We start from the raw sequence: 12376 nt of genomic DNA, 5'->3' as shown, positions 1-12376 counted from the left end.
AGTATAATTCAGCGATGCAAGGTGTTGATCGGCTCGACCAACTGCGTGCACGATTTTCTCTAGCCGATGGCCACTCATTTCAGAAGTGGCATAAAAAACTAGCGATGGTCATGCTTGATATAGCCAGGTGCGATGCCTACATTTGCGATAGTTTGGCGCGTGGTGAGAGCGAGGAGTCTCGTTCGACGGGAGGTACAGCCCAAACGAGGTCAAGAGCCCGCGATAGTCATCGCGCATTTGTGGCATCACTGGTTCGAGAACTGTTCAATGGGGACTGGAAGAAATCTCTGGATAGGGAACATGGAATGGTGTATGCTGCGAAGCCGACAACGACAACAATGCCGATGACGACCCAAACCGCGGCGTCGACAGATGTATCCGAGTCTTCGGGCGATCACGCACAAACGTGTGTTGCAAGAGCGTCCTCGGAGGTGCTTCAGGGAAGAAGTCGCTCAATGCGGAAATGCACTGTGTGCAAGTTCGAGGGCAGAGATCCTACCGAGAAACCGACTACTGCGAGACCCATCGAGTTGCGTTGTGCAAGCGCACATACCCTGTTGACCCTACGAAGCAGCATCTGTGCCAACAGCAAACTTGGACTTGCTGGCAGAAATACCATTTGTTTTACTTGCCGAAGCAAGTGTACACTGTCGACGGCAACTTGCGACGAACCTCTCCAATTTATGTAGCTAACCGTCCATTTCTGAAGGCCCGCCAAGACCAAAAGAAGCCACCAAGGCGTAACCTCACATCATTTTTTCAAGATAGTCAAAGTCAACTAACCATTTATACTTCACTGCACTAAGTCACACCTATTCCATCTGCCCCCGCTAGTCTTGATGCCGTAAATGCGGATTTAGCTCGTGGCTGACAACATACTGCTTTACCACTGGTGCACCATAGCGGCAAGCTAACCACACTCCGCTGCGTATAATCCGACAGGATGCTATTAGAAATTCCACGCGCCTCCAAGCCGAACAATAACTCCCAACTGTGTATATGTCAGCGAAGACGCCTCAGACCACATCCAGCACGGCCACGTTCGCCACCACCACATCTGAGGTCATGCTGCTGACGGCGCTGCCACGGCCGCTGCCCTCGCTGCCCGAGTCGCCCGCTACCATTGCGTCCGACTCCATGCTGACGAAGTTGCCTCCGATCTCCTCCCGTACGGACACGATCTCTACAAAGGACGTCATGCTGTTGATGCCGCTGACGGTACTGCTGGCACCTCTACAACGGTCTCCTTCCGCACTGTCGATGCATTTGCGCACGCTGTCTGGTCACCGGTCACATCCTTGCCAACCTCCGTGCCGGTGGAGGCACCCACGACCACCTCCAGCACGACAACGGTCACGCCCAAAGCGTCCGTGGTCATGATGTTGCCGGCGCACACACGGCGCTGCGACCGCCGTTATGCTTGCTGCCCGAGTCCCCCGCCGCCATCGCGTCCGTGTCCGTGTCCATGTCGGCGGAGACGACCCTGACCGCGTCCTCCAAGGCCACGGTCACCTCCATCGTGTCCGAGACCCTGCTGCCGATGTCGCTGGCGGCACTGCTGCCGCTACTTCCGGCGGCGACCTGTGTGCGGCTGCCGCTGGCGTTGTGCTCGACGATCGCATCCGTGCCCCTGGGGACACAATAGTGTTGATAGATATACTACAGAAGACACAATAGCGTGGGGTTTTACCTATCCCTCTTAGCTGTATGATTGGTCATAAACGGCGAGGAAACTGCCGTGGCTCAGAAAATTGCTGTTTCAGTTATCTTGCTACTACATCACCATTAAAAAGATACTTGATGTATCATTCTGGTAACGATAGGGTTAAGCTATCTATCGTTTTTTTGGGAGCCCCGGAGGTTGCTGGGGTCGACAAATTGTTTCAGATAATTCATCATAGGAAGATTTCTCGCTGATCGTCGCCATTCTTCGTCTTCCGAAGCTCCTCGCTCAACTGAGTGAATACGCTCTCGTCGACGAACGCAGCCAAAGTGTCGGAGTCCAACTCGCTGGATATGTCCACCTGCAAAGCAGCACAGCAGTACACAGTCAGCAAAGTGGCAGTAGTATCATGGCGGCGGTGGCGAGAATGGGGGCATGCCTGCTACCGTCTTACCCCGTACCAGACGCCCAGGCATTGAAATAAAGTAGAACGCCTACTAGTCGGTCTATCCGAATACGACGCCTAGGCGTTCTAATAGTGTGAAAAACTAAAACTCTGAGGCCCTGGTGTCCATAACGTATATATCGCCGCGATACTCTACTTTCACATCGTTCGTATTGCGTCAAAAACGCAGTAGGAAAACGTCGAGAAATCCTGCAGTTGTCGAGTACTACAAGCAGCGCGCGACGCCCGGCGGCCTCATCATCGCCGAGGCCACCAACATCACGCCCACGGGCCGCGGATCCTGGGGCTCCCCTGACATCTTCGCGCCCCAGCAGATCGAGGCTTGGCGCCACGTGACCAAGGCCGTGCACGGCAAGATGTTCCTGCAGTTGTCGGACTACCGCACGGCCGCGGAGAACGCCCTCAAAGCGGGCTTCGACGGCGTCGAGCTGCACGCCGCCAACGGCTACTTGCTGGAGCAGTTCCTGCACGACGGCATCAACGACCGCGCCGACCAGTACGGCGGCAGCGTCGAGAACCGCGCGCGCTTCCTGTTCGAGGCACTGGAGGCCATCCTCGAGAGTCTGGACTCGTCCAAGGTGGGCATCCGACTGTCCCCGTTCGGCGGCAGCTTCGGCGACAAGGACTCGGACCCCGTCGCCACCTACACGTACGTGCTGAACAGGCTCAACAACTACGACCTGGCCTACGCGCACCTGATCGAGCCGCGTGGCTACCACGTGCGTGACCCGCTGGCACCCGAGAAGGGCTCGGCGCGGCAGTTCCGCGAGACGTACAAGGGCGTGCTCCTCGCCGCGTCGGGCTTCGACCGGCAGTCGGCCGTGCAGATCGTGGAGCCACTTCATCTCGAACCCGGACCTGGTGCGGCGCTTCCAACTCAACAAGCCCGTGAACGACTACGACACGGACACGTTCTACCTCGGTGACGCGCGCGGGTACATGGACTATAATACCCGTTCCTGCAGAACGAGTAGGTAGAGCAGTAAAGACGACGTAGACAGCAAAAGACGTGCTACTTCCGTAAGACTGCAAGGTGAAGCGCACTGGAGGTGGCTGCGTACTCTCAAGTAAAACAAATTGTTGGTAGTTAAAACTAGTTGCTGCAGGCACCAGGCACGTACTGTTACTGCCTCGGTGTGGGCTTGGGCGTCTTGTTGGATCACTTGGCGCGTTTAGTGGGACGGCTTCTTCACCCTCTTGGTTTTCACGTGCTCGTTTCTTGGATGTTTCCGTCTCGCCACCTTGATCGCCTAGTGGCCCTCACCACTGCCACCAACGTCACTCTCAGCGTCACTCTTCTTCCTTGTCATCCGGCGCGTACGCTAGTGCTTTACGGGCGTTCTGCAACAACTTGTCGCGCGTCGCGGTAAGCGACAACTTTGCATACGAACTAACGTCCTTGTTTCGTTTTTCATCTTCATCGCGATAGTCCAGGTCGCCCTCCACAAGCCCCAGCGGGTCATACTGAGACTCCACCATGTTTGATAGCATGGAAGCCACACCGTCGCTCAGGAACGGGTAGGTGACCCTGTTGAGCAAACGGAGGCAGATCGTGAAAACAGGCTCCTCCTCCGAGACACTCGACACACTTGAGACGCCAGGATTGCTCTCGATCTTCGCCCGCTTCTTCGCCTGACTCCCGATCGTCTGACTCTCCTCCTTCACCTCAGAGGCGTTGCCTTTCTTCTTGGGCTTAAGATTGTCTTTCATTGTCGTGGCATAGACGAACTTGCCGTCACGCGTTCTACCGCGCACATTCATGTAGATGCGAATGGTATCACGGACATCCGTGGAGCTCAGCGGTTTCGGATCCCCACCAATTTCACCGGTAGATTTCCCCGCTGACGAGTTCCCATCACTGTTCTTTCCGAACACAAACCAGGGGCATAGTTTCTCCGTCGCTGCCCTGGAAAACCCACCATCGACTGGGGAACGATTCTTCACTTGAATCAACATCATCAACACTTCCTGCTCCTCTTGTTCACCCCTCGTTGTCTCCCCACCGACTGGCCTGCTGTTGGATCTCTTCTTAAACATCGGGATCAACAAATCGGCTCCATACTGGTTACGGGGGAAAATACCTGCAGCTTGACGCCCCAGCAAAAACCAAAGCGTGTCCTCATTCGGCTCGAGCCGCAACTGCACATAGTGGGTGAACCCCACGTACCAACCCTCCCACTGCGAGCGCCACTCGTTGATTTCTGGTCTCTTATCTTCCGCGTTGTACATCCCCTTACAATATATCGGTCTCTCCTTGTTGCCTTGCAGCACGTCCAAGAAATCCTGCACCGGTACAAATTGCCCGATCGTGTGGTAGCACTGGGAAAAGTCTTTGTCCCCCATCACACACGTGTCCATCGCCAGAAGCAGCAAAATCCGAGCAACCATCTCGCCAATTTCGCCAACTCCACCGGTGTCCAATGCTTCATCCAAAAGGAGGTTCTTGAGTTGCGGCAGGATATACTTTGCCAAACCATGTTTCAGTTCATACCACACTTTCATCGCTCCTAAGGCGAGCACTGGGTCCGAAGCGTAGCTGGTGACGTAACCTTCTCGCTTGAAATTCACATACGCGAGAATCGCCATGAAGTCGGCAGTCGCCCGAGATGCCAGAGCCGACGTTGAATGCGGGCGCACGCCCAGACGGCAAAGCATGGAGGCGACACCAAGCATGGTATCCTTGTTGTACGCATTTTGCGACAGTAGCAGCTTGTTCGCCGCAAGATTGATCACATCTTCTCTATCCGCAGGATTGGGGCAAGTGCTGTACCACATCGGACGCCCCATGCGGCACAACGCGTGCCAAGCTTGACTCGCATCCCCGGTAACGATTCTCTTGTACATAGCTATCTGAGCACGTTCTTGCTGTTTCTTCTTCTCTTCGTCTTTTTCAGCTCCCACCGCAACCTGAGTTTCCTCTTCCATTTCTTCATCTTCTGCTCCCGCATCTAGTATTTCCTCTTTTATTTCTTCATCTACATCTTGGATGTCCTCTTTCATTTCTTCATCTTCGCCGGCTTGTTTTTCTTCACAGTATTGATCCCAGTGTGCGTCCATTGTCTCAGCTAACACAACTGGCGCAAACGATGCCAACTCTCCATCGAAAAGCCGAGATGATGGGTCCAACAACAGCGGAGGCGCCAGGTCCGAGATCCTGGAGTTCGTATCAATCAGCACGCCGAAAATGCATCCACGATGGCCGATATCTTTGTTCACGGATCTGAGAGCATTTCGCAACATTCGGAAGTCATTCTTCTTGCCTCCCTTCTCAGCCAGCAGACTTCTCGCTTCATCGATCACCAGAACCACGATTCTGCCATTTGGATTCTTCTCGGTGGAGGTATCCCCCTCCAGCGTATCTGTTTCATCCGAAAGTTTCGCCTTTACAGAGGTGTCCGCTGCCTGTTCGGTAAACAGCTTCAGCCATTCCTTCTGAACGTCCGCCCAATGCTTGTTCGCGTAGACGTAAATTGTCTTCAATCGACTGGCGATGTCTTCCACTTCGGAGCCTTCTTGAAACAGCCAACCACGAAGCTCGCTCGTAGCCTTGGGAAACCCCGTCGACTCGTGCACACGGGCACACATGTACAGCACTTTCATGTTCAAGGCGCTCTTTTGAGCCTCAATCGCGAGTTCACGCACCATCCGACTCTTGCCGAAGCCAGAACTCTGCACGACCGCCACACATGGCGCCTTGTACTTTGTGGGGGTGTAGGCCTTCCAGCAGTCCCGCAGATACTGTGCGAGGTCGAGGTGGGCTTCGCCGAGGTACCGGCCCTTGGTGAACGCCTCCGCGATTCGCTTCATTTCATTTTCATCCAACTTGGGCGTGCCGGAGCGGGCTTCAGGGACAAACTTTGCCAGGAGGTCTTTCACCGTCTTGGCCGCAATAGTTTGTGCAAGAGGTTGAGACACGCGTGTATGCCCGTATGCTTTTCTGATCTCCACCCGTATCAATCCATGTATCTGGTTCTGGGAGGCCTCGAGTTGGAGTGTGGCTTTGTTGGGATAGTCTTCCAGCATCCACGCAACGAAAAGATTTTTCTTCGGCGATGCGTCTGCTCCAAGCTTCCCGCTCATCTGAGCAAAGACACTGTCGTCCACGAACGCGGCCAAAGCCTGGGGATCCAACTGGCTGGACATGTCCATCTGCAGCAGCACAGCAGTACACAGTCAGCAATGCGGCAGTAGGATCATGACGACGTTGGCAAGGGCGCGGGCATGCCTGCTAGTTCGGGGGTGGCGCCACAGGACTTGAAGGGCAAAAGTGGAAATGGCCGGTTGTTTTTTTGACTGAGTCAGTTATGTACCAGAAGATCGGTACATACCGTGCGTAAAGATACTGTATCCAATATTCGTACTTAGAAGAACATTACTACGTGTTGAAGCTGCTGCACCGCAGGCCGCGGGTCCTGGGGCTCGCCGGGCATCTTCGCGCCCGAGCAGGTCGAGGCCTGGCGCCACGTCACCGAGGCCGTGCACGCCCAGGGCGGCAACATGTTCCTGCAGTTGTGGCACACGGGCCGCGTCGGGCACCCGCTCAACCAGCCGGGCGGCGTCCTGCCCGTGTCGTCCAGCTCCAAGCTCGAGAACATCCGCGCCGGCAAGAAGATCGTCACGCGCGAAGGACGCATGGAGCCCGTGCCGCCGCGCGCGCTCGAGACGAGCGAGATCCCGGGCATCGTGGCGGACCACCGCACGGCCGCGGAGAACGCCATCAGCGCGGGCTTCGACGGCGTCGAGCTGCACGCCGCCAACGGCTACTTGCTGGAGCAGTTCCTGCACGACGGCATCAACGACCGCTCCGACCAGTACGGCGGCAGCGTCGAGAACCGCGCGCGCTTCCTGTCCGAGGCACTGGAGGCCATCCTCGAGAGTCTGGACTCGTCCAAGGTGGGCATCCGACTGTCCCCGTTCGGCGGCAGCTTCGGCGACAAGGACTCGGACCCCGTCGCCACCTACACGTACGTGCTGAACAGGCTCAACAACTACGACCTGGCCTACGCGCACCTGATCGAGCCGCGTGGCTACCACGTGCGTGACCCGCTGGCACCCGAGAAGGGCTCGGCGCGGCAGTTCCGCGAGACGTACAAGGGCGTGCTCCTCGCCGCGTCGGGCTTCGACCGGCAGTCGGCCGTGCAGATCGTGGAGGAGGGCGCGGCCGACGCCGTGGCCATCGGCCGCCACTTCATCTCGAACCCGGACCTGGTGCGGCGCTTCCAACTCAACAAGCCCGTGAACGACTACGACACGGACACGTTCTACCTCGGCGACGCGCGCGGGTACACGGACTATAATACCCGTTCCTGCAGGACGAGTAGGTAGAGCAGTAAAGACGACGTAGACAGCAAAAGACGTGCTACTTCCGTAAGACTGCAAGGTGAAGCGTACTGGAGGTGGCTGCGTACTCTCAAGTAAAACAAATTGTTGGTAGTTAAAACTAGTTGCTGCAGGCACCAGGCACGTACTGTTACTGCCTCCGTGTGGGCTTGGGCGTCTTGTTGGATCACTTGGCGCGTTTAGTGGGACGGCTTCTTCACCCTCTTGGTTTTCACGTGCTCGTTTCTTGGATGTTTCCGTCTCGCCACCTTGATCGCCTAGTGGCCCTCACCACTGCCACCAACGTCACTCTCAGCGTCACTCTTCTTCCTTGTCACCCGGCGCGTACGCTAGTGCTTTACGGGCGTTCTGCAACAACTTGTCGCGCGTCGCGGTAAGCGACAACTTTGCATACGAACTAACGTTCTTGTTTCGTTTTTCATCTTCACCGCGATAGTCCAGGTCGCCCTCCACAAGCCCCAGCGGGTCATACTGAGACTCCACCATGTTTGATAGAATGGAAGCCACGTCCTCGCTCAGGAACGGGTAGGTGACCCTGTTGAGCAAACGGAGGCAGATCGTGAAAACAGGATCCTCCTCCGAGACACTCGACACACTTGAGACGCCAGGATTGCTCTCGATCTTCGCCCGCTTCTTCGCCTGACTCCCGATCGTCTGACTCTCCTCCTTCACCTCAGAGGCGTTGCCTTTCTTCTTGGGCTTAAGATTGTCTTTCATTGTCGTGGCATAGATGAACTTGCCGTCACGCGTTCTACCGCGCACATTCATGTAGATGCGAATGGTATCACGGACATCCGTGGAACCCAGCGGTTTCGGATCCCTACCAATTTCATCAGTAGATTTCCCCGCTGACGAGTTCCCATCACTGTTCTTTCCGAACACAAACCAGGGGCATAGTTTCTCCGTCGCTGCCCTGGAAAACCCACCATCGACTGGGGAACGATTCTTCACTTGAATCAACATCATCAACACTTCCTGCTCCTCTTGTTCACCCCTCGTTGTCTCCCCACCGACTGGCCTGCTGTTGGATCTCTTCTTAAACATCGGGATCAACAAATCGGCTCCATACTGGTTACGGGGGAAAATACCTGCAGCTTGACGTCCCAGCAAAAACCAAAGCGTGTCCTCATTCGGCTCAAGCTGCAACTGCACAAAGTGGGTGAACCCCACGTACCAACCATCCCACTTCGAGCACCACTCGTTGAATTCTGGTCTCTTATCTTCCGCGTTGTACATCCCCTTACAATATATCGGTCTCTCCTTGTTGCCTTGCAGCACGTCCAAGAAATCCTGCACCGGTACAAATTGCCCGATCGTATGGTAGCACTGGGAAAAATCTTTGTCCCCCATAACACACTTGTCCATCGCCAGAAGCAGCAAAATCCGAGCAACCATCTCGCCAATTTCGCCAACTCCACCAGTGTCCAACGCTTCATCCAAAAGGAGGTTCTTGAGTTGCGGCAGGATATACTTTGCCAGACCATATTTCAGTTCATACCACACTTTCATCGCTCCTAAGGCGAGCACTGGGTCCGAAGCGTAGCTGGTGACGTAACCCTCTCGTTTGAAGTTCACATACGCGAGAATCGCCAAGAAGTCAGCGGGGGCCCGAGATGCCAAAGCCGACGTCGAATGCGGTCGAACACCCAGTCGACAAAGCATGGAGGCGACACCAAACATGGTATCCTTGTTGTACGCATTTTGCGAAGGTGGAATCCCCAGTAGCAGTTTATTCGCTGCGAGATCAATCACGCGAACTTTATGAGCTGGATCGGGGTAAGTGCTGTACCACATCGGGCGGCCCATGCGCCTCAACGCCTCCCAGGCCTGACCGTCACTTCCAGTTACGACGGTCTTGTACATGGCTATCTTAGCACGTTCTTGCTGTTTCGTTTTCTCTTCGTCTTCAGCTCCCACCGCAACTTGGGTTCCCTCGTTTATCTCTTCATCTTCAAAGTAGTCATCCCAGTGTGCGTCCATCGTATCAGCTAGTACAAGCGGCGCGAACGATGCCAAACTACCTCCAGATTTCCGAGAAGATGGGTCCAACAACAGAGGCGGCGTCAGGTCCGAGATCTGCGAGTTCGTATCAATCAGCACGCCGAAAGTGCCTCCTTCGGGGCCGATATCTTCGTTAGCGGATTTAAGAGCATTTCGCAACATACGAAAATCGTTCTTCTTGCCATCCACCTCAGCCAGCAGACTTCTCGCTTCATCGATCACCAGAACCACCATTTTGCCATCTGGATCCTTCACGGTGGAGGTACCCGTAGTTTGGATACAGGTGTCCGGTACGGATGCTGAATCGGACGCCTTTATCATTTCTGTTTCTTTCAAAAGCTTGGCCGCACACGGAACTGTCAGTTGCATTGTCGATAAACAGCTCCAGCCATTCCGTCTGAACGTCCGCCCAATGATCTTTCGCATAGCAGTAAATCGCCTTCAATCGCCTGGCGACCTCTTGCACTGAGGAGGCGGCAGGGTCAAACAGCCAATCACGAAGCTTACTCGTAGCCTCCGGAAACCCCGTCGATCGGTGCACACGCGCGCACATGTACAAAACTTTCAGGTTCAAGTTCGGTTCTCGTTCTGCCTTGAGCGCAAGCTAACGCACTGTCCGACTCTTGCCGAAGCCGGAACTCTGCACAACCGCCACACATGGCGCCTTGTACTTTGCAGGGTTGTACTCTTTCCAGCAGTCCCGCAGGTATTCTGCGAGGTCGTCTTGGGCCTTGCCGACGTACGTGACTTTAGTGAACGCATCCGAGAGTCGAATCATTTCGTCTTCACCCAGCTTGGTGATGAGGGGGTTGTCTTCCGGAACAAACTTTGCCAGGAGGTCTTCAATCGTCTTGACCGTAATGGTTTCCGCAAGATCGACCGTCACGTCTGGGTGCTCGTATACGATCCCAATCTTCACCTCCAAGCATCCATTAAATTCTTTCTGAGAGACCCGGAGTCCCGCGTCGCGATATTTTTTCAAATACTCATCGATGCGAAGAGGCTTCTTCTCCAGTGCTCCCTCGTTGCCTTCCTTCGCGTCCCCCAGTTTCGCGCTCAACTGAGTGAAGACGCTGTCGTCCACGAATGCGGCTATCTCCTCGACTCCAGGCTGGAGATCCGACTGGCTCGCCATGTCCAGCAGAGCGGCAGTGTTGCGGTTTGGCGACTTCTCTTTAATGTAGACCACATATTCGCTTTAATTGGACATAATCACTATGTAGTTTCTGTTTTTATTGGACAAAAGTATTTAGGCGCACATCTCGCCAGGTTTATTATAATAACACATATTGTACTTTTTGGCACTTCAGACTGTATTTGTGCTTTGCAATGATTTTGGCAATATGAGGCGAGATTTGCTGTATTATTACGACCACCTGCTAGATTTACGATAAATCGAGGTGCATAAATGGGTGGAGGCCTAGAATTACGCTAAAAGCGCCATAATTGCACTTTCAAAAGTGCAATTGTGGCTGTGCAGCTGCAATTCTGTCGGTTTTTATCCACAAGCACCTACACACACGGCAATTATGCATAAGAGGGTGGATGTGCTGGGGATCATGGACGGTGGTGTACTGGGCCAATGCATGGCTGCTGACAGGCCCTCCCAAGTCGATATATATATGAGGAGGTGGATTTATGCATAATTTTAGCAGGCCGTGTATCTTCTTTCACACATATTTAGGAGCAGGCTTTGCCATATTTAGCGTCTAAAATGGTCGGCAAAATAACTGCAAAGCACAATAACTCGTACGACTTATCGAGTACGACTATAAATCGTACTCGAGTACGAATTGCTGTAAGTCGTGGATGGTCAATCACTTGTGTCGAGCATTCGTAAGACAGTTTGACGACAAATCAAATGTAGCAATTTCATTGGTTAATATTGTATTATGTAGTTTTGAGTGTTGCTGCATCTCGGCTCGTAAATTGGACTGATTCATCTGTGTGCGCATTTTGCCCCTTTACTAGAGGCAGCGCACTTGAAAAATGTCCGGGCTTTTGATCCTGACGCCATGCACTAACCTCCTGCTAGAAGATTTAAATATACTTGCCAGGAATGGAATGTAAGGACATCATAGCACAGTTATCATGCGACCGTTTGTTCCCGTAGTGGAGCAATGTTTCTTCGCTTTACTGGGGTGAACGACAACAGTCGTTCACCCCACCACGCCAACTCTCCTTTCTACAGTAAAGTACTAACACTACATAGAAGATGGAGATTCGGATAGAGGGCGCATACGCAAACCAGTCTACGCTGTAGCATCGACAAAAAGCATGGCTGCAGGCAGTGGCTTAGTTGCAGGAGATACCGAGTAACTCGCCGATGCCGAAGGTCGAGCCCAGCAGCGATATGGCGCGCGCCGAGCGCCCGCGCAGCAGTGTGGAGCTCCTCCGCACCTCAGCGTCGTAGGTACAATATCTAGGTGTTATCGCCGTTGCAGAGTACGTGGTTGCATTTTGTTGCTGGACTGTAATGATTAGGTAAGAGGGGGTCGGAGGATCTCGGGAAGCCCACTGGCAACACCGTTCCCTGGCTGCCTCGCCTTCACAACTACTATGATGTACGCTCAAGCATAAAAATTACTACATTAAAATGTACATGTAGTACCGTTACGAGCAATTTGTCCCTCTTAGTCTACGTCTACAAACTTCATCGTAACTCCGTGCCCTACAACGGCTGCACCTCTGAGTGGAACAGCTCCACGGACTGCATGCACGCGTTCGTGCAGTCATTATGCCGATATTTAAGCTTGCTGCCAGCGGCCAACTACAGGCACATCGCTTCGTGTGTGAACAGGAGGCTACTTACCCTACCGCACCATGCAACTGCATCGTTTCGGCGCTCAACGTTGCCACCGCGTCCGCGGCAACCGATGCCGCTGTCGTGGAGAGCAGACCTGAAC

General features: G+C 54.1%; 5 protein-coding genes across 5 annotated transcripts; 2 read left to right on the top strand and 3 right to left on the bottom strand.

Annotated features, from left to right (window-relative positions):
- Window positions 1-1016: 1016 nt before the first annotated feature.
- PHYSODRAFT_342643 (hypothetical protein) lies at window positions 1017-1378 on the bottom strand (the record flags this gene model as incomplete). Its single annotated transcript, XM_009541119.1, has 2 exons — window positions 1017-1233; window positions 1275-1378. The coding sequence occupies 2 exons, from the start codon at window positions 1376-1378 to the stop codon at window positions 1017-1019; spliced, it is 321 nt and encodes a 106-aa protein (XP_009539414.1).
- An 87-nt stretch (window positions 1379-1465) lies between these two features.
- Window positions 1466-3055, top strand: PHYSODRAFT_342642 (hypothetical protein; the record flags this gene model as incomplete). Its single annotated transcript, XM_009541118.1, has 2 exons — window positions 1466-1624; window positions 2333-3055. The coding sequence occupies 2 exons, from the start codon at window positions 1466-1468 to the stop codon at window positions 3053-3055; spliced, it is 882 nt and encodes a 293-aa protein (XP_009539413.1).
- Window positions 3056-3916: 861 nt separating this feature from the next.
- Window positions 3917-7562, top strand: PHYSODRAFT_289274 (hypothetical protein; the record flags this gene model as incomplete). The annotated part of the gene is made up of 1 exon (XM_009541117.1): window positions 3917-7562. A coding segment is annotated over exon 1 (824 nt), but the record flags the coding sequence as incomplete, so codon positions are not given.
- Window positions 7563-7766: 204 nt separating this feature from the next.
- PHYSODRAFT_342639 (hypothetical protein) lies at window positions 7767-9704 on the bottom strand (the record flags this gene model as incomplete). The annotated part of the gene is made up of 1 exon (XM_009541116.1): window positions 7767-9704. One exon carries the CDS (start codon window positions 9702-9704, stop codon window positions 7767-7769), a length of 1938 nt encoding a protein of 645 aa, XP_009539411.1.
- Window positions 9705-10074: 370 nt separating this feature from the next.
- Window positions 10075-10605, bottom strand: PHYSODRAFT_342638 (hypothetical protein; the record flags this gene model as incomplete). Its single annotated transcript, XM_009541115.1, has 1 exon — window positions 10075-10605. One exon carries the CDS (start codon window positions 10603-10605, stop codon window positions 10075-10077), a length of 531 nt encoding a protein of 176 aa, XP_009539410.1.
- Between the last annotated feature and the right edge of the window lie 1771 nt (window positions 10606-12376).

The sequence above is a fragment of the Phytophthora sojae genome (genome assembly GCF_000149755.1).
Source record: "Phytophthora sojae unplaced genomic scaffold PHYSOscaffold_18, whole genome shotgun sequence".
NCBI classification, from domain to species: domain Eukaryota; phylum Oomycota; class Peronosporomycetes; order Peronosporales; family Peronosporaceae; genus Phytophthora; species Phytophthora sojae.
This window is presented reverse-complemented; position numbering and strand designations above follow the sequence as displayed.